Source organism: Myotis davidii, unplaced genomic scaffold, assembly GCF_000327345.1.
Source record: "Myotis davidii unplaced genomic scaffold, ASM32734v1 scaffold674, whole genome shotgun sequence".
NCBI classification, from domain to species: domain Eukaryota; kingdom Metazoa; phylum Chordata; class Mammalia; order Chiroptera; family Vespertilionidae; genus Myotis; species Myotis davidii.
In genome coordinates, this window is record NW_006286674.1 from 1,348,689 (window position 1) to 1,370,983 (window position 22,295).

At 39.5% G+C, this 22,295-nt stretch overlaps 2 protein-coding genes across 2 annotated transcripts in view; both read left to right on the forward strand.

Annotated features, from left to right (window-relative positions):
- EPHX4 (epoxide hydrolase 4) overlaps positions 1-11,949 on the forward strand; it is a 30,702-nt gene extending 18,753 nt beyond the window's left edge. Inside the window, exon 7 of the mRNA XM_015560319.1 lies at positions 11,465-11,949. Coding sequence (XP_015415805.1) covers positions 11,465-11,696 — 232 coding nt within the window. The 3' untranslated portion in view covers positions 11,697-11,949. The remainder of the gene's footprint in view (positions 1-11,464) is intronic.
- Positions 11,950-15,276: 3,327 nt separating this feature from the next.
- LOC102774257 (lysophosphatidylcholine acyltransferase 2B-like) lies at positions 15,277-16,860 on the forward strand. Its single transcript, XM_015560321.1, has one exon. It carries the CDS (start codon positions 15,322-15,324, stop codon positions 16,858-16,860), a length of 1,539 nt encoding a protein of 512 aa, XP_015415807.1. The 5' UTR covers positions 15,277-15,321.
- Positions 16,861-22,295: the final 5,435 nt, after the last annotated feature.

The following is a 22,295-nucleotide window of genomic DNA, read 5'->3' on the forward strand; positions in this document are numbered from 1 at the left end:
ATATATATTTTTGATTTTAGAGTGGAAGAAAGAGGGAGAGAGAAATAGAAACATCAGTGATGAGAGAGAATCATTGATTGGCTGCCTCCTACAGGCCCCCTCCTGGTGATAGAGCCCACAACCTGGGCATGTGCCCTGACCGGGAATCGAGCCCTGGACCTTGCAGTCTGCAGTCTGCAGGCTGATGCTCCATCCACTGAGAAAACCCAGCCAGGGCCACATATTCAAAAATTTAAAAGACATTTTAAAATTACTCACATTAAGAAAATCATTAAGGCCCAGCCGGTGTGCTCAGTGTTTGAGCGTCGACCTATGAACCAGGAGGTCACTCTTGATTCCCAGTAGGGGCCATACAGTAGGCAGCCCATTAATGATTTTCATCACTGATGTTTCTATCTCTTTTCCTTCCCCTTTACTCTCTGAAATCAATAAAAGTATCTTTAAAACTCATTAAAAACTTAGAAAATGATAACATCAAAACATGCAGAATGCAGTTTTTAAATATCCAGGAAGAAACATATTTGCAGCTTTTCTTGTTTACACTGCAAAAACGTGAATACATGTAAGCTTACAACAAAGCATCAAATAATAAAGCAAAAACTGACAAACTTACAGGGAAAACTGAAAACCCAACAATGCTATTGGAGAATTTAATCTACCTCTCTCAGAAGTTGATCAATCAAACAGAAAAAAAAAAATGGTTATAAGGATATAGAAAATTGAACAATCCAGTCAGATCTTTGAACTGTGAACAATTCTAAAGTCCTGCACCCAACAATTAGAAAATACACAATATATTTAAGCACAAATGAATGTTTGCAAACATTGATTAAATACTGGACTACAAAGCAAGTCTGAACCCATACCAAAAGATCAAATCATACATACTATGTCCTCTGAACACAATGCAGTTAGAAAATTACAACAAACTTTTAGAAAATTAAATATGTTCAGAAAATTTAAAAAAATATATATATATTTTATTGATTTTAGAGTGGAAGAAAGAGGGAGAGAGAAATAGAAACATCAATGATGAGAGAGAATCATTGATTGGCTGCCTCCTACAGGCCCCCTCCTGGTGATAGAGCCCACAACCTGGGCATGTGCCCTGACCGGGAATCGAGCCCTGGACCTTGCAGTCTGCAGTCTGCAGGCTGATGCTCCATCCACTGAGAAAACCCAGCCAGGGCCACATATTCAAAAATTTAAAAGACATTTTAAAATTACTCACATTAAGAAAATCATTAAGGCCCAGCCGGTGTGCTCAGTGTTTGAGCGTCGACCTATGAACCAGGAGGTCACTCTTGATTCCCAGTAGGGGCCATACAGTAGGCAGCCCATTAATGATTTTCATCACTGATGTTTCTATCTCTTTTCCTTCCCCTTCACTCTCTGAAATCAATAAAAGTATCTTTAAAACTCATTAAAAACTTAGAAAATGATAACATCAAAACATGCAGAATGCAGTTTTTAAATATCCAGGAAGAAACATATTTGCAGCTTTTCTTGTTTACATTAGAAAAGAAGACTGAAAATTAGTCAGCTAAGAGTTCAGCTCAAGAAGTTAGAGAAGCAACATATAAGCAAAAATAAATCAGAAGGAAAGTGCTTTAAATTTGATAAAAAGTGGAAATTAATACAATTAAAAATAAAGATACAGTAGAGAAAATAAAAGAAAAGGCAGATTCTTTTTTTAAAATATATTTTATTGATTTTTTACAGAGAGGAAGGGAGAAGGACAGAGAGTTAGAAACATCGATGAGAGAGAAACATCGATCAGCTGCCTCCTGCACACTCCCTACTGGGGATGTGCCTGCAACCAAGGTACATGCCCTTGACCGGAATCGAACCTGGGACCCTTGAGTCTGCAGGCTGACGCTCTATCCACTGAGCCAAACCGGTTAGGACAAGCAGATTGTTTAAAGACTATTAACAGAGATAAATTTTTGGCAAGCTGGGTCACACACACAAAAAAGATGTTACAAATAAACAACATTAGGAGGTAGAAGCTAGCCGTAACTACAAACATAATAGACATTAAAATATAAATTAGGGTTAACAAATTTGAGAACTTTGACAAATGGGCAGTTAAAAAAATAACACCCAAAACTGACTCAAGAAGAATGAGAAAACCTGAATAGATGTAGACATGAAAGAAACTGGTTTCTTGATTTAAAGCAATTTATCTACAAAAACACACACATACACAAATACACAGCCACAGATAGGCCTGGATGGTTTTACTGGTAAGTTCTACCACAGAAAATTCCACTCTTAAAAGAACTCTTTCAGACATTGTAAAAAGAAAGTATATGCTTTAGCTCATTTTGTCAGACTGGTATAACTTTCATACCAAAACAAGACAAGGATTGTTTAAGATAGGACAATTATAGGTCAAATTAAATTACAAATATAGATCCATAAATTCAAAATAAAATGTTATCAAACTGAACCCAGCATGCATTAAAAATTAAACCAAATTTAGCATTAAATATTCATTAATTTAATTCACATTCACAAATTAAAGGGTTAATTTAATTCACCACATTAACAGATTTAATGAATGAATGGAAAATATGATCATCTGAATAAATTAAGTAAAAACATTTAATGAAATACAACACACATTCATGCAACAGCTCTTAGTAATCTAGAAAGAGAAGCTATAAGAGTAGAGCTCAGACAGGTCAGGTAAGCTTGAATCTCCTGAAGGGATATTTCTGGGAAATTGACCTTAGCTTTACTCAATTTTCTAAGAAAAAAATGAAGTATTGGAGATGTTTTGCACTGTTTATTTGCACCTGAAGAGCTGGTTGGCACATACAAAGATATTCCAGGAGTCAAGTACAAGAGGACAAAATGGAGATTTAAAAATCTCCATAAAAAGGAGAAATACTTTATGGTACCACCCATTGCTGTATTCCCATGGGAAATTTTGGAGGGTCTGGGAAGTCCTACCTCTTTCTGAGAGAATAACATGTCATCTCCTGCCTTATAAAACCAACTGTAAGTTTTCTTTTCCTTTGCCATTAAACTTGATACCCCCTGTGTCTGTTAGTCTCTTTCTGTTAATCATATTATGGTTCCATTATGACAAGAATGCAGAAGGGAACTTCTGTGTGCCAGTGATCCATAGCAAATACATTTTGTGATGAAACACTAAAAGCATTCCCTTTAAAAATAAAGACTAACGGCCGAAACCGGTTTGGCTCAGTGGATAGAGTGTCAGCCTGCAGACTGAAAGCTTCCAGGTTTGATTCCGGTCAAGAGCATGTACCTTGGTTGCAGGCACATCCCCAGTGGGGGGCGTGCAGGAGGCAGCTGATCGATGTTTCTCTCTCATCGATATTTCTAACTCTCTCTTCCTCTCCCTTCCTCTCTGTAAAAAAATCAATAAAATATATTTAAAAAAATAAATAAAACTAACGATAAACTTGGCTGCTATAGCTGCTTCTATTCACCACTGACTTCCCAGCACATAGGATAAGAAAAAAATCTGAAAAAGTGTACATCTTGGGAAAGGAAGAAACAAAACCATGGCAATTCGTGGATAATGTGGTTATATATCTAGAAAAGCTGAGAATATACAGAAAAATTATTAGAACAAAAATAGTTCAGCAAAGTTGATACACGTTAAAAGTTTAATATATAAAAAGTATCTTATAAACCAAAGACAGTTAGAAAATGTATTTTTAAAATAGATACCCTACATAGCAACAAAAATATTATATACTTAGTAATGTCTCTAACAAAAGATGACCTTTATGAATTATCAAAATTTGTTGGAAGCAGTAAAGAATGCAGGCTCAGGAAAATGGCTATTTTACTAACCAGCAGAGAAAAGTATTTTAACAATTGATACAGACTTGCTGGTGTAAACTACTAAAAATTAGCCCTGGTTTGTTAGTTCATGAGTGAAAAACTTCAATATCATAAAGTTATTTATTTCCCCAAAATTAATCTATAAATTTAATGCAATTTCAATCAAAATCTTAAGAAAGTCTTTCATGAAACTTGACAAGCTGATTGTATGGGAAAGCATAAGCTAAAAATGTTCAAGATAATTTCAAAGAAAATAGGAGGATGACTAACCCTATTAGATATTAAGACATAATGAGGCTATAAAGTAAATCCAATATTGTGTAGGCTCTGGATAGACAAACTGACTAATGCAGTGGTCGGCAAACCGTGGCTCGCGAGCCACATGCGGCTCTTTGGCCCCTTGAGTGTGGCTCTTGCACAAAATACCACGTGTGGGTGCGCACGTACAGAGCAATTGAAACTTCGTGGCCCATGTGCAGAAGTCGGTTTTTGGAAAGGAGATAGATGAAACAAGTATACAAGACGAGTGTGGATGGAAGAGTTGGAAGGGGTCAACCTCAGCAAACATACCTCAATCAGATTGAGGCCGTTTTTAGCAAAGGCCAGCTTAGGAGTACCCTAATTAAGTTAATAACAATGTACATACCTATATAGTTTAAGATTAAAAAATTTGGCTCTCAAAAAAAATTTCAGTTGTTGTACTGTTGATATTTGTTCTGTTGACTAAAGAGTTTGCCGACCACTGGACTAATGGAACAAAGAGAAGAAAGCTCAAAAATGGAGCCACATTTATGGGACTTGGTATAACAGAGAGAATTTTAAACCAGTGGTAAAAAGAGTCAATACCTTTTGTTGAAATAATTGGATATTCGTATAGATATCCATAAAATGAAATTAGATCCGTATCATTTACCAAACAAATAAAAAAACCTTAGGAACACACACACAAAAAACTGAATATGATAAGCAAAATTTGTGAATGTCTAAAAGATAATATCACAGAAAATGTTAATGACCTTAGGTGGGAAAGATTTTTTTTTAAATATAATTTTATTGATTTCAGAGAGGAAGGGAGAGGGAGTTAGAAACATAAATGATGAGAGAGAATCATTGATTAGCTGCCTCCTGCATGCCCCCTATTGGGGATGTGTCCTTGACTGGAATCGAACCCAGGATCCTTTAGTCCGCAGGCTGACACTCTATCCACTGAGTCAAACCAACCAGGGCAAGATTTCTTTTTAAAAAAATATATTTTATTGATTTTTTACAGAGAGAAAGGAAGAGGGATAGAGAATTAGAAACATCGATGAGAGAGGAACATCCATCAGCTGCCTCCTGCACACTCCCTACGGGGGATGTGCCCGCAACCAAAGTACATGCCCTTGACTGGAATCAAACCTGGGACCCTTCAGTCCACAGGCTGACACTCTATCCACTGAGCTAAACCGGATAGGGCCAGGGCAAGATTTCTTTAGCAGGACACAAATATCTCAAATTAAGGAGACTGGTGAATTAGATAACATTAAAATTAAAAATATCCTATCTAATAATAGAGAAACATGGTAATTAACCATAACTTTGCTACCCTTCCCATTGGCTAATCAGTAAGATATGCAAATTAACTGCCAACCAAGATGGCAGCCAGCAGCCACGCAGCTGAAGCTAACATGAGGCTTGCTTGCTCCAGTGATGGAGGAAGCCAAGGTTCCCCGCCTGCTGCGGCCCAGCTCTGAGCCTGCAAGCAACAGCTCCGAAAGCAACTATGTTTCAATTATAGAAGATAAACAAACCCCAGATATCTGCTTTCAGCCAGCCGAGGTCTCAGAGCTGGAGCTGCAACAGTGTTTCAATTATAAAAGCCAAACAAACCCAGATACCTGCTTTCAGCAGCCAAAGCCTCAAGCTGGAGCTGGGCCTCAGAGCTGGCGCTGGCTCTCAGCTCCAGTGACAGCCATAGAAGGTAAATAAATCCCAGAATAAAAAAAAAGAGAGGTTGGGAGCTTCAGTCAACCGCCAGCTTGAAAACGGCCCTCAGCGCCTCACCCAGACTGGCCAGGCACCCCAGTGGAGAACCCCACCCTAAAGCTCCCATTACAGCAGTGGTGGTGGGATCCTCTCCCGCCTCCTCAGCAGCACTAAGGATGTCCGACTGCAGCTTAGGTCTGCTTCCTGCTGGCAAGTGGGCATCCCCCAAGGGTTGCTGGGCTGCCAGAGGGATGTCTGATTGCCAGCTTAGGCCCAATCCCCCAGGGAGCAAGCCTAAGCCAGCAAGTGGTCAACCCCGAGGGGTCCCAGACTGCGAGAGGGCACAGGCCAGGCTGAGGGACCCCCGCTACCCCTGAGTGCACAAATTTTTGTGCACCGGGCCTCTAGTCTATATATAAAAATATATCATAAAATGATGAAGCAGCCTCAGAGAGGGAGAAGTTATTTCCAATACATAATTAAACCAGAATTAATAATATCTAGAGTTTATAAAGAACGTCTCCAAATCAGTAAGACAAAGGAAGCCCAATCCAAAAATGGGTAAAGGATAAAAGTCAATTCACAGAAGAGGAATCTAATTGTCAGTACCATGAAAGATGGTCAACCTTACTAGCAGTCAGATATAGAACATAGTTTTATTGCTTGTGACAGAGTTCTAAAGTAACATAAAAAGAGAATTTATTTCTCTCACAGAGAAAGTCTAGACTGGTATAGTGGCTGTGTCCCATGAAATCATCAAAGTTATGTTACTCTTTGGTCAGAGATCTGCGCACTTTCTGTCTTGTTTTTCTGCTGTTCCTATAGTGTTGCCCTTCTTTGTGTGGTCCAACGTGGTTTTCCCCACATCTGCATTTTAGTCAGTATGAACTGGGAAAAGAGAAGTGGCAGTGGGTGGGCAGGGATGGGGAATGGGCACAACTCTGAAGTTACACACATTATTTCTCATAATATCCTCGCTGCAAGAAGCCTGGGGAATGTCATCAGTCTTTACTCTGGGTGGCCTTTTGTCCAGCTAAAAATTGGAGTTTTTATCACTGTAGTGGAAGGGAACAAGTTTGGGGAAGCAGTCTCTGCCACACCAAGTAAATGAAGAGTATTTCGCACTCATTTGATTGAAAAAAATTAAACTTTTGAGAACAAGAGTTGGCAACGATGTGGAGCCAAGAATTCTCACATGCTGCTTGTGAAGCATTCGATCAGTTTGGAAAACAACTTGACAATATCGAGTAAGGTCGAGGACTTGCTACTCTCTGAGGAAGCGTTCTGTTTCTGGGATGTACTGTAAGGAAACTCTTCCACATGTGCACAAGTGGACGCGTACAAGAATGAGTTCAATATTATTTGAATTATCAAAATAATTGGAAAATTTTTAATGTCCATTAACAGGCGAATGGATCAATTGTGGTATAGTCATATGATGGAATTTTACACAAGAGTGAAAATGAAGAGCTACATGTATCACCAATGGATAAATCTTAAAAATATAATGTTAAGGCACAAAAGCAAGTTGTGGAAGGATATGTGCAATATGCTATTTAATAAAGTTTTTAAAATGCCAAACACCCTCTATATATTGTTTACAGAAATACATATACTGTATTTGGGGGGATCTGACAAGAAGACCCCCTTTTCCTGCCTAATATCTGAACTAGTTGAGAAATCAATCACAAGTCAGTAGATGAAAAACAAAATATCACCTTCATTACCTACAAAGGATAGCTTGAATGTTGTGACTTTATATGAGAACTGAAATGGTCTTGCTAACTCCCTACTGCCAGTGTAGACTTTAGAGCAGTTTGCCTGTAGGAACGTTTTCAGGGCAGATTAAATCTCTTACCTTCAGGACCTAATATTTGAATAGGCCCACCTAGCCCAAAACCCAGAACCAATAACTGTCACTCACCAATCAAGAGTGGGCAAAGATCCAGGAGAGGTTAAGTAAAATCTCTCTTTAAGGAACCAGAGGAATGGGGTAGAGGTATCCTAACAGTTTAAAAATATTCATGGGGATTGTAAGAACCAAATTCAACCTAGTCCTTACTCCTAAGGCAGCAGTTCCTCACTCTAGTTTGTATCATAATCACCTGGAGGGCTTATTAAAACATGGATGGCTCAACCCCACCCTTAGAGTTTCTGATTCAGTCAACCTGGGAGGGGGCCCAAGAATCGGCATTTCTGCCTGGTCAGTGTGGCTCAGTAGTTGAGTGGTGACCTATGAATCAGGAGGTCATGGTTCGATTCCTGGTCAGGGCACATGCCCAGGGTTTCGGACTCAGTCCCCAGTAGAGGGCATGCAGGAGGCAGCTGATCAATGATTCTCATCATTGATGTTTCTTTATCTTTCTCCCTTTCCCTTCCTCTCTGAAATCAAAAATATTTTAAAAAAGAAAAGAATTGGCATTTCTGACAAGTTCACAGTTGATGCTGATGGTGTTGGCATGACCACACTTTGAAAATCATTGCCTTAGGGTGAGGTGAAGAAATAGTATCAAGGAAAGGTAAGCAGAAAGATCTAATTATATTTTCAGTGTTTTACTTATTACTAGAAGCCCTGTGCACAAATTCGTGCACCAGTGGGGTCCCTTGGCCTGGCCTGCAGGATCAGGCTGAAACCAGCTCTCCGACATCCCCTGAGGGGGCCAGGATTGTGAGAGGGTGTAGGCCAGGCCGAGGGACCCCACCAGTGCACAATCGGGGCCGGGGAGGGACACAGGAGGTTGGCTAGCCGGAGAGGGACCACAGGAGGGCTCCAAGGCATGTCCGGCCTATCTCCCGCAGTCCTGATTGGCCGGACCCCAGCAGCAAGCTAACCTACTGGTTGGAGTATCTGCCACCTGGTGGTCAGTGCATATCATAGCGAGTGGTTGAGCAGCCTTAGCATATCATTAGCATATTATGCTTTGATTGGTTGAACGGATGACCGGACATTTAGCATATTAGGCTTTCATTATATAGGATTTTTTGGTTATCCTCACTCAAGGATATTTTTTTCATTGATTTTTAGAGAGAGTGGAAGGGAGGGAGAGAAAGAGAGTGAGAGGGATAAGGAGAGAGACATCAATGTGAGAGAGACACATCAATTAGTGACCTCCTGCATACACATATGCCGGAAGCAACCTTTGACCGGGAATCAAATTTATGACCCTTCAGTGCTCCGGCTAATGCCCCAACCACTGAGCCATGCCGACCAGGGCAGTATTTTACTTCTTGAGCTGAGTAGTGAGTGTTACTATTTTCTACATTATCTTTTTAAATCAAAGTAATGAAATATTTTGACATACAAAAGTAATGATAGAGTATATAAAACTCTGGAAAATGCTGCCTTAATACTTACAAATCATCTGATTACTCAGGCTTTGGGGGAGTAACATGTTAAATTCAGATTGATTTGGAATAAGTATGTTAAATACATTTTTATAGGTTAAATGATTAACAATGTGGAGCAATAATTGTTACTACTTGTTACAATTTGTAGGTCTTTCAAATTGTTTCTATACTTACTCAAATCACTTTTAATCAGGAATTTTTATCGTGTATTCCCAATAAATTCTTTAGTTTAACATACTAAAACCTTCTCTGTTAAAAAATTTAATGTTTTGCTTTGTTTTATTTTATTACTTATTTTTATTGTTATACAAGTGACATGTAACATTATATTAGTTTTTGGTATACAACAAAATGATTTGGAATTTCTATATATTGCAAAATGATTACCACAATAAGTACTTAATATTCATCACCACATATCATTATAAAATTTAGTTTTCTTGTAATGAGAATTTTTAAGATCTAGTCTCTTAGTCACTTTCAAATAGGCAATACAATATTATTAACTGTAGTCGCCAAGCTATACCTACTTTGTTTTACATGTAACTTATATTTCATATGAAATTTAGCATTTTGAATTCTCAGGACCAGAGAATATGCGTTTCTTTTAGTTTTCTGGAAACTCCTCCCTTTTAATTTTAATTTGGTCTGGTGAAGAATTTATGTTTCTCTTTGTTTTTTGACTAAGCTTTTTAAAACTCCTCTTATCTTACTGACTGAATTATAACATGCTCAGCTATGCAGATAAAAAATGGTTTACCTTTGAATATTTTATGAGCTCTAGAATTTAAGTGGCATGCAAGTTTGTATAGCAATTCATGTATTAATAATTAAGTATAGAATATATTTTTCTATCAGTTAGCCATTCACAAAGAATTTTTAGGAGCATTACAACCAAATGATGGCCACTTGCATGGGAGTTAAAAGGTAAGTCCTTGGTGGGCATATGTTATATCCTGCACATTCCAGCAGCATCTACCAACCGCAAGTAACCACAAGTCAAACTTTTGGATAAGTAGTGAAAATATACGTCAGTGCTGGAGAGTGTGTAGCTAGATGTTCCTTCTCATTCTTCTCTGCAGGAGTGTAATTAATACCATACCACCTTTCTGAAAAAACAGTGTAGCAGAAGGTATCAAAAACTTTAAAAGTATTTATACTCTTTATCTAAGGAATTCCTCTTTCAGGGCTACCCAAAGAAATGATCTGAAATGCCAACAAAGATTTGTTCACAAAATGCTCACAATATCATCACTTAAAACAAGGGAATATTTAAAGTGATGCTATGACCTAAATATCCAATTATAAGAAAATAGTCAAGTCATTTATGGGTTATTATGCCATAAAATAGTATCTTTTACAATTACTTTTGAAAAACTTTATGAAATGAGAATGATCTTAAGTTATAGTTTAATATGAAATTTGAATATGTATACTGTGTATATTTATTGCCTTGTGTTTATAGTATGAGTTTAAATATATACGTAGAAAATGATCAAATTTAATGATGGAATCATGCATGATTTTATTCTTTATACTTTTCTGTATTTAAGAAACTATGCAACAAAACTTTGTTTTAGAAAGATTCTTCTTGCCACATAAATATAGTGCCGTGTAGTATGAAAGCTAAGTCCATATATACAGGGTGTCCCCAAAAAATGTATACACACTTTAACAGCTGATAGCTCAATTTTGAAAATGAAATGTATTTTAATAAACACTGCTTTTAATTATTCAAAGTGCCTTTTTTTGGAGACACCCTATATTTTCTGAGTTTCTAGTTCCAATTTTCACATAAAATGCTTTAGCTTATTTAACAAACAATTTAAAATATACTTAAACAAAAACACTATTTAAAGCTTTAATCACACCATTCAGAAATTTTGGTATCTTTTTAAAGCAAATTACTCCTTATAATAATGAATTTTGTATATAATTTATAGGTATCATTATAAATTTTGCTAGCCTCATCCAATTAATTTTATTGGGGTCTTTCTTAAATAGCCGTTTAAATACTTTATTGTATAGATTGCCTAAAGCAGTGTTTCTCAACCATTTTTTTCATCATGACCTTCCTAAGGAGCCTTTGAAGACATTTTTCCCTAATTGCCCCACCCCATGAAATTTTAATATCTGCTTATGTACTATATGTATATCTGTAGTTTATGTGTAGAGTAAGATGTTTTTTCACTCTTCCAAGAACCAATTTTCACCCCTTTGGTGGCAATATTAGCCCCCTTTGAGAATTTGTGGCCTAAAGGAACACTATAAAAAAAAGTTATATTAACTTTTAAAATGAGTCTCAAGCCCACATGTTTTGTTTTTATAGCTGCCTGCCTCTCAAACATCACATGGTGACCACTCCAACACTACTACTGTGGGGAGAGAAAGACGCATTTATGGAGGTTGAAATGGCTGAAGTCACAAAGATTTATGTTAAAAACTATTTCAGGCTAACTATTTTGTCAGAAGCCAGTCATTGGCTTCAGCAAGAACAACCTGACATAGTGAACAAATTGATATGGACATTTCTAAAAGAAGAAGCAAGAAAAAAAGATTGACTTTTCTATATTCTGCTATGAGAGGTCTGTAATAAAATCTCTAAATATATTTTTTAAAATTGTTCATCAACTTCTGTGAGATTCACTAGGAAAACATTGTTTTCACATGCTTTATCATAAATAAATATCCTGACAAATATTACTGAAAAAAAGCTGAGAATGTGTGTGAACTTGTAACATAATGTTGATTTTCCTCTATTGTGCTTTACACAGAAAATCACCTGCCTTAACATGCACGCACTTGTACAAAAAGAAAGTTGGGGAAAGTGGCTCAGTTTTGGTTTCTCTCATTCCTTTTCTTTTTTTAAAATATATTTTTATTGATTTCAGGGAGGAAGGGAGATCGAGAGAGAGAGAGAGAGAAATATCAAAGATGAGAGAGAATCATTGATCGGCTACCTCCTGCAACCCCCCTACTGGGGATTGGGTCTGCAACCCGGGCATGTGCCCTTGACTGGAATCGAACCCAGGACCCTTCAGTCCACAGGCAGATGCTCTTTCCACTGAGCGAAACCAGCTAGAGCAAGTTGCTTGCATTCTTTACCCTGTTAACATATGGTGCTTTATATATATATATATATATGGTCAGTCATATTGCCCTAGCCAGTTTTGCTCAGTAGTTAGAGCATCAGCCTCCAGACTGAAGGGTCCCGGGTTTGATTCCAGTGAAGTGTATATCTCGGTTGCAGGTCCGATCCCCAGTCCCCGGCTGGGGCACCTGCGGGAGGCAACCAGTTGATGTTTCTCTCTTGCATCAGTGTTTCTCTCTCTCTCTGTCTCTTCCCATCCCTTCCATTTTCTTTCTAAAAAAATTAATGGAAAGGATATCCTCGGGTGAGGATTAACAACAACAAATAAATAAATAAAAAGATTAGCCATATTAAAAGACAAACCTGCAATGGTATAAATTTTCATTTTGTTCAAAAATTCTTTTAACTATTTTTTAACCATTAAAAAATTTTATTATCAAGTTTCTTCTATTTATAGTATATTTGTATACTAGTATACACTCCTAAAACAGGCCGTAAAGTAGTGTTTACAAGAGATGCTATGAAGATTCTCATATACACATATATATATGAAACATTGCAAAGTAGGAAAGCATATCCATTAAATTATTTGCCTTAATTCTCTAGCTAAATTGGTGAAGGATTTAGAAAAAGTATCGAAGTGTCCATTTGCCCCACTCCAGGCAACAAGAATTGAATGCTACCTTCCTCTGTGCACTAAAATCTAAGCTCCCCAGGGCAGAGACATTTTATTGTTTTATTAACTGACACATCCAGCATCTAGAAAAAAGGACTGGCTCATTGTAGGAACTCAGATACTTGCTTAATAAATAAATATCTGCCACACTGCTAGGCACTGTGGGAGAAATATAAAGGAAAGATGACATGGTAATATAGAACTTTCCCTTAAGAAGCAGACACAGAATGCAGTTAAATTAAACAAGGGTTCAAGAATAGTGATGAAAATACAAATAAACGTGGGAAGAGTTACAGAATAGAGAACAATACCAGCTCAAGGGATTACTCATTCTCTTGGGTTGCTCTTCGTGGCAACGGAGACAACCACTGATGTTGCCAAGCCATGGCTCCTTAGAGACTGCATTTGTGTTCCCGTGGTGAAAGGAATGTTTCCCTCCCTAAACATCGTTCTCATAGTGACAGAAGACAGAGGAATGTCCCTAAGAATTCTCATCATTGTATCCTAACAACTTGTATTTACTAATAAAAGCCCACTCTTGGAGAACAGTATGGAGTTTCCTCAAAAAACTAAAAATGGAACTCCCATTTGACCCAGTGATCCCACTTCTAGGAATATATCCCAAGAAACCAGAAACACCAATCAGAAAGGATATATGCACCCCGATGTTCATAGTGGCACAATTCACCATAGCTAAGATCTGGAAACAGCCTAAGTGCCCATTAGCAGATGAGTGGATTAGAAAACTGTGGTACATCTACACAATGGAATACTATTGTGGTAAAAAAGAAGTTCTTACCATTTGTAACAGCGTGGATGGAACTGGAAAGCATTATGCTAAGTGAAATAAGCCAGTCAGAGAAAGATAAATACCACATGATCTCACTCATTTGTGGATTATAGAGAACAACATAGACTGATGAAAAGGGACAGACCCAAAGACTGAGAAACAGCAATCAGGCTATCAATCCCCAGAAGGGAAGTAGGGGAGGGCGGGGGTAAGGGGAAGAGATCAACCGAAGGAGGGTTGGGGTTGTGTAATAACTTAATCAATAAAGAAATTTTTAAAAATAATTTTTAAAAAACCACTCTTCTCTATATATTATACTTGTGCCTCATAACAACATTTCCAGGTAGGGAGTATCAACAATTTACAGATGTCAAAATGAGGTTGGCCAATGACCACAGTGTTGGAACCAGGATCCGAACTAGATCCATCTGGTTGTAAAACCCATAATCTTTGCACAGGTCACATTCTGTTTAACAGGCTCTGGTGTCCATATACGTACAGGAAAGATGAGTCATATTGCCCTAGCCGGTTTGGCTCAGTGGTTAAAGCATTGGCCTGCAGATTGAAGGGTCATGGAGCAAACCTGGTATGCTTCAAGAAATAGAAACAGATCTCAGAAACCTTCAGTTCGACTTCTAATTCTAAGAAAAGGAATTCAACTTAGCAATTAGTGAACACAGGAATATTTGATAATAGCGCGGCCAGCGTTGCAAATGCTGCAAAGTATAGAGAGAGCCTGGTTCACACCAGCTTTGATTATGCTTCCCATTGATCATTCCCAAAAGACAGCAATAAAGGGAGGAGACAGGAGCATGTTGGCTGTGGTTGGCACAATGAAGTAATCCTGACTTATTTTAATGAAAACTTGTTACTGACAAAGGTAATCTTAAGGTTTGCCGTTGTTACTTATGTCTGTCTGAAATGCTGGTTGCTTCATGTGGAATAATATTAAGAGTATGAATCAAACGTTCCATGGCTAATTCTGGCCTCTGATAATGGATATAGTCTAATTTTCAATGGATGTGGAAGAGTGTGTGTAAAAGATAAAGGCTCAAGGGTGCCACCAGTTAAACCCCTTGAACATAAAGAGATAGTACTGTTTCTGTAGAAATCAATTGTAGGGAGAGAAAAATGAATTTAACTTATCAGTTGCCAAAGCATCTCACAGTAAAAACTGTCATTACGATTCATATACTTAAATTCATATAGCCCTAGTAGCTATATACTATGTGCTTAATATAAACGTCAGCAATTGTTATATGAAAAAATTTATTAAGCATATATATATATATATATATATATATATATATATATATATGACGGCGTTTACAAAAAGCAAAGAATATTGTCCCGCTGATGATTCTAATCCTCCCGTTACATCATTTACCATTTAAAATTTTTCGGGTTTCAAAGGTAATACATCATATCCTATTAACACACAATTGCCTCTAAGTTCTAATGCTGCGTGAGCAGAAAGAGCAGGAGGGGGAAGGCGTGCGCTCTGGGGGCCGACCCAGGTCCCAGCTGCCGGCCTCCTAAGGCCACTGAAAAGTCGGCCCCATGTCTCAGCGCTCCTCCTCGGACTGGGAGGTGGACGGGGCCTCCTACGACCCCTGAAGAGTCGGCCCCATGTCTCAGCGCTCCTCCTCGGACCGGGAGGCGGACGGGTGGGAGTCCGCCCGCCATCTCTTGAGGAGCAAGTCCTTGTACCCGCCCGCGGTGGCCAACCCCTTCGTGCAGCGCACGCACATCAGCGCGTGGCGCTGGGCCTCCATCCTCCTCCTGGGGACCCTGCTGGTGGCGGTGCGGGTGTCCTGCCTGGCCATCCTCTTCGTCTTCCTCTGGCCCGTGACCATGCTGTGCACCATAGGCCACTCTGCTCGCCGAGGCAAGCCCGCCAAGAGTTGGAGAAGAAAACTGGTGCAACTACCCCTCAAGTTCTTGTTTCAGACGTGTTTCCTTGCCTCCGGCTTCCTGGTGAAAGTGAAAGGGAAAAAGGCAACCCTTAAGGAGGCCCCCCTCTTGGTGACCGCACCGCACTCCACTTTCTTCGACGCCATCGCCTGTGTGGTGGCGGGGTTGCCCTCCGTGGTCTCTGCGAGTGAAAACGCACGGATCCCAGTGGCTGGGAAATTCCTGTTGTTAACGCAGCCGGTGCTGGTGACTCGAGAGGACCCCAACTCCAGGAAGACTACCCGGGATGAAATCCAGAAGCGAGTGGCCTCCAAAGGGGCGTGGCCACAGATCATGATTTTCCCAGAGGGAGTGTGTACCAATCGCACGTGTCTGATCACTTTTAAGCTAGGGGCCTTCTCCCCAGGGGAGCCTGTGCAGCCGGTGCTGCTCCGGTACCCGAACAGCCTGGACACGGTGACCTGGACCTGGCAGGGCTTGACAGCCTTCCAGGTGTGCATGCTGACCCTGAGCCAGCTCTTCACCAGGGTAGAAGTGGAGTTCATGCCAGTGTACGTCCCGAGTGACCAGGAAAAAAAAGACCCCATCCTTTTTGCCAATGCAGTGCGGGTCAACATGGCCAATGCCCTGGGGGTGCCCGTGACAGACCACACGTACGAAGACTGCAAACTAATGATCAGCGCAGGCAACCTTCAACTACCCATGGAAGCTGGTTTGGTGGAATTTACCAAGATCAGCCAGAAGTTGAAGTTAGATTGGGATAGTATTCATCAGCATTTGGATGAATATGCTGCCATCGCAGTTGCCTCAAAAGGAGGGAAGATAGGAATTGAAGAATTTGCAAGCTATTTAAAACTCCCAATTTCAGAGCCCTTCAGACAACTGTTCGCCCTCTTTGACAGGAATAACGACGGAAGCATAGACTTCAGAGAGTACGTGATAGGGCTGACGGTCCTGTGCAATCCTGCCAACACGGACGAGATTGTGCGAATATCCTTTAAGCTTTTTGATCTTGATGACGATGGTTTCATAACACAACCGGAGTTGGCTGCTATACTTCAGGCAGCTTTTGGAGTGCCTGACCTTGATGTTTCCAGTCTCTTTCAGGGAATAGCTAGAAAGAACTCCGAATACATTTCATACAAGGACTTTATGAAATTTGCTTTGAAGCATCCAAAATATGCCATTCTATTTAATTCATATTTAGAACTCCAGGCAGCCTATATATACACATTACCACAAGAACAAGTTTAATCGCTGTATTTAAAGGTGTAAGTCAGCCCTGAAAATGGTGCAAGTACCTTCCAGGTAGACCCTATGAAATAAAAATATTGCTTTGTGGAAAAACACAATCATGTTTACTCTAAGTGGCCTAGACACTTAATTATGATATTTAAATGTACTTAAGGCATATATGTATGTATGTGTGTGTGTGTGTGTATATATATATATATATATATATATCAACTAGGCTTTATAGCATCTAATTTTTTTCAATTTCTTTTTTTTAAGAATAAAACTTAGATTAGGTAGAATTGCCCCATACAGCAGCAGTATTAATAAATATCTCATTTCCTTGGTTTAACATACTAAGAAGTATAATTTTGGGGGAAAGGGGAAAAGATCCTTAAATGTGTACTTCTATTATAAAACAACTGTTGCTACCTGTCTTTTGTTTGTTTTTAGAGAATTTAAATATATATATATATATATATATGTTTATATATATAGGTTGATTGATTTCCGAGAGGAAGGGAGAGAGATAGAAACATCAATGATGAGAGAGCATCATTCTGGGCTGCCTCCTGCACGCCCCACACTAGGGATAGAGCCCACAACCTGGGCATGTGCCCTTGACTGGCATCAAACCTGGGAACCTTCGATCCGCAGGCTGACACTATATCCACTGAGCCAGGCTAGCTAGGGATGTTGATACCAGTTTTGAAATATATGTTATAATTATTTTAGATATGTGAAAGGTGAGAAATTGTGTACTTTAGAATCTAAGAAATACAGGGACCTGTCATGTGTAGCGATGAGAAGCAGTAACTTGTGTCTGAGTAGAAAGCTGGTGACGGAAGAGGCAGAACATTGCCCTATGAACAGACATAGAGAAGGGTCAGGAGTCATCTTGACACCCTCAGTGAAATAGGAATATTTAGGGGTGAAATAGTCAGGTTTAGGGAATTTTTAAAATTAAGGGGGTCCATGGAAAAAACAGAGGGCTACAGAGTTGCAAAAGGGCACATTTCCATAAGACAAGGCAGTTGGAAGCAGCAGAAGTTACATTTCCATAAGACAAAGGGAAGGCAGAAGTTACATTTCCATAAGATAAGGGAACTGGGAGTAGCCAAAGGTTGATATTTAAAAAATAAAGAAGAAGGGCCTCACACATCCCATGTGAGGTTTGACCTTTGAGCTCAGGAGTTGCTATAGTGACCAAATCAAAGGGGAAACAGTGGCCAATCAGAGGCGATATCAAGGCACAAAAGCTGTAGCCTTTATAAACTGGGGAAAAAGGAACTCGGTGGGAGTCTTTCCCCCTCCCTACGTGGGAGTCTGTACTTGTTCTTCAATAAATTTCTGCCTTTGCTATACCATTTTGCATCCTTGGTTTCACTCTTTGATTCCAACAGACAAAGAATTTGGGGAAGCCATCCTGCCCAGGGGAACACCACGTGTTCCAGTCCAAAAATCCCGTTCATAAGCAACTACTGCTGTCCTAAAAACCCATCCAACCTTCAGCTCTCTGCCCCTCCCTTATGTCCAAAATAGCTCATTCTCGTTGGTTCTAGATAATAGTTGTTGTTTGTTTGTTTTTTCTCATGAAAGCTATTTGGGTTGTTTTGATTCTCCACCATTATGGATTTTTAACAGTAACTGACAGTCTAACAAATGTACACAGTGGAAACATGTTCTTAGCAATAATGACAGAATAGCCAACAGAATGTTATATATGTGAACTGCTAACCTTTGTGTTGACTCTGAACAAATGAAACCATATATGGACCTATGAAATATATGTGTTTAATATTCTGTCATGTAAGGTGGTTCAATTCTATAGTCTATTTTGTATTTTTTTCCATATGAAAAGTACCTGACAATGGCACCACTAGTTGCTCATCAGTCCATGTGAGTCCACCCTCTGTCAGTCTGTGAGTTTATCATGATATACATACTCGTACATGGAATGCCCTGCTGTCCTTTCTCTGCTTCCTCACGCACAGGGGCGATACCTCCTTTGGGCACGTGGACTCTGATTTGTGACATCTGTGCGCTCCCTTTCTTGGATCATAGCCACCAGTTTCTGTTTAATTTGGTTCCTCTCTAGGGCCTTTAAATTTTTATTTTTTACATATTTCTTCAGCTTTTAAAATTATTATCAATATGAGGACTAGTTCAATGGAAGTTACTTTGCTGTGTCTGAACCACAACTCCTGGAATCCGGAGTAGGGCGGCCAGACAGGACCGGAGTTGTGTGAGGAGAGACTGGGGTCTGTGGCTCCGGGGAGGGAGCTGAGGAGACAGCCCCCAGGACCCCTGTGCAGAGTCACTCTCCTGCACCGCAGACGCCATCCTTCCAGGGTTAATATAGCGATTTCAGTGTAACTTAGTGGTAGAAGAATAAGAGATCTAGTCATAAATTTTGTTCACCTAGCATGGCTCTAGTTAGTGCCTTTATTTTATTCAACGTAAGTAAGTAAAATAAAGGCACAAGGTATTTTTGTTATGGCAGTCCAAATGGACTGAGCCAGTGGGGATTATGAAGTACTTCAAGTAAGTAAAATAAGTGCCTTTATTTTGCTCAAGTAAGGCCAGAGGAACATTATAGCCCATCATTTCTCCCTCATGTTTGCAGAGAAAATACCTCATTAAGGGCTCCACTAGCAATAAATATATACATTAAATTATTTTTATTATCTCTAAAAAAAGATTTGCTGGCTAAATGCCTCCTTACCCTTTCTCAAAGTAGCCCAGATGTTCTTATTCTACAAGAGGAAATAAAAATAAAGAGGAAGATATGGTATTGGGAATACCATTGAAACAGCTACATGTGGTATGGCTGCCGATTATTATTATTATTATTTAGGTGTGGAAGTGTTATGTGGAATGAGAAAAGAAATCACAACAGATTACAACTTCTGGAAAGGTAGTATCACAAACAAAGGTTATAAACACAGGAATTCTGACCGATTCTATTTTTGTATGACTCCCAAAGAAAGGGAAAAACTGCATGTTCTGCATTACTGAGAACAATCCTTTTGTTCTGACTTGACACCAGTGAAAACTGAAGCCTCTACTTGCTATGGTGCATCCCCTTCACTACCCATATACTTCAGCACCCTTTGCTATAAGACATCTTCACATAATGTGACCTTGGGTTCTGTCACTTCATGTCACCATATGGGATGAATCAGCAAGTATTCCTAGAAGTCATTTCTACACCAGAACAGGGAGCAACTTACTTAGATGTGGAAGTGATTTTGAACCAATAAATATCCCTTGCTATTCTAAACTACTGTATCCCCAATTTAGTTTCATTGTGGCTAAGTCTCAAAATTGCCTGTAGCCACTCAGTGTCATCACATATGAGGGGACATTTGACTAAGGGGAAAGAAAGTCTTGATCATTTGTGGTCAACACCTCTTAGTTTTGCAAACTTTGCAAAAAACATACTCAAGTAGACACATTTCTAGGGACCTTACTTAGAGATTTGGAATGAGCTTGTACAAATAGGGCCCCTAAAGCTTAAACTTCCTTAGTTAGCTTCCTGGTATTTTGAAGAAGAAATGAATGGGAGAAAGGTAAGCAGATGGGGAAAGCTTAAGGAAAGGGAAAGAAAAACACCAATGATTGTTTTCAGATAATTTCCATGTAGGTCTCACCCAAGAAGAGGTAATGAATAAGTGATATTTCATAATCCCTTCTGTCTCAGTCCATTTGGGCTGCCATAACTAAAATATTATAGACTAGGTGATTTAAATAACATTTATTTCTCACAGTTCTGGGGGCTGGGTAGTTCAATGCTCTGGCAGAATTGGTGTCTGGTGAGAACCTGCTTCCTGGTGCATAGATGAGTGGCTACCTTCTTGCCGTGTCCTCACCTAGTAAACCAGGGAGAGAGCTCTCTGGAGTGTCTTTTATAAGGTTACTAACCCCATTCATGAGGACTTCACTCTTATAACCTGATCACCTCCTAAAGGCTCCACCTCCAAATACCATCACATGGGGAGTTAGATTTCCATTTTTGAATTTGGGGAGGACACAAATATTTCCATGGTAATAGGGCACACATGTAATTCAAATAGAGTAATTTTTAAGATGTACTAGAAAATAGTAATGTCAATAAGAGATTTTCGCTTAGAAGTAGTTGCCAAGGGATATCTTTATTGAAACAATGGTACATTACTCAAACATCTGCTTAACTGTAAAACTGTATCTAATTAGAAAATGAGCTATATAAAATATCAGGGTCATTTATTTATTTTTCACTTTTCCAACAAGTATTCAGTATTAGTTAACCCATGATTCAGGATCCCAGGGTGGGATGTATCCAGGTTCCCTTTCGCCTCCCCGGGAGAAGGATGGAGGACAGAGATGAAGTGGGATGCAACCAGTTCAGATCTTCTCAGGAAACTGCCTTTGCCCATGGTGGTCCCAGGATATGGGGCGGAGGGACTTGTACACATGCTGGTACCATTTGCACATGGAGACTTCACCCCCTCTAGCGGTCATTGCCTTCTCACAGTGGAGGAGGTCCAGGTAGTTTGGCTAACAGTTTCTGGTCTGGTTCTGGTTGAAGTGGCTATTGATTTTGCTCTTGATGTCTTCTGCCACGTTGCTGACTCTTAAAGACGCCCCTGAAACCACTCGCAGCTTAATGTGACCCTCAGCAAAGCCGCCTCCGTCAGACCAGAAGCGGAATTCTGGGTCATTTATTATACTCTACCGTTATTTAAAAAATATATGTTTTTATTGATTTTAGGGGGAGAGAGGAAGAGAGCGGGAGAGATAGAAGCATGGATGAATGAGAGAGAACATCAACATCCATCAGCTGCCCACTGCCTCTGGCATACCCCCTATTGGGGATCAATCCCACAACCCCGGCATATGCCCTAATCTGGATTCCAACAGGTGACCTGTTGGTGCGTGGGCCAATGTTCAACCACTGAACCATATGGGCTGGGCTATTATACACTACCTTTTAACTCAAAATGTTTAACATAATACGTAACACAAAATTATTTTTATTGCAAAACAAATGCAGATCAAACCAATCTGTAGCTAACAGTTAATACATAAGTATATAATATATATTAAAGACATATAATATTTTTCTTCTAATTTCTTTTAAATTCTTGCACGAGGATATTTTTCTATTGATTTTTAGAGAGAGTGGAAGAGAGCGGGAAAGAGAGAGAAATATCAATGTGAGAGAAACACATTGATTGGTGGCCTCCTGCACTAGCCCCGACCAGGGCCCGGCTGGGGAGGAGCCTGCAATCAAGGCCATCCAGACAACCAAGGTACATACCCTTGACCAGAATAAACCCGGGACCCTTGGGTTTGCAGGCCGATGCTCTCTCCACTGAGCCAAACTGACTAGGACAGTGGTTGGCAAACTGCGGCTCGGGAGCCACATGTGGCTCTTTGGCCCCTTGAGTGTGGCTCTTCCACAAAATAACGCC

Coding starts and splice junctions, on each gene's coding strand:
- LOC102774257 (XM_015560321.1), top strand. CDS start 15,322: ATGTCTCAGCGCTCCTCCTCGGACCGGGAGGCGGACGGGTGGGAGTCC.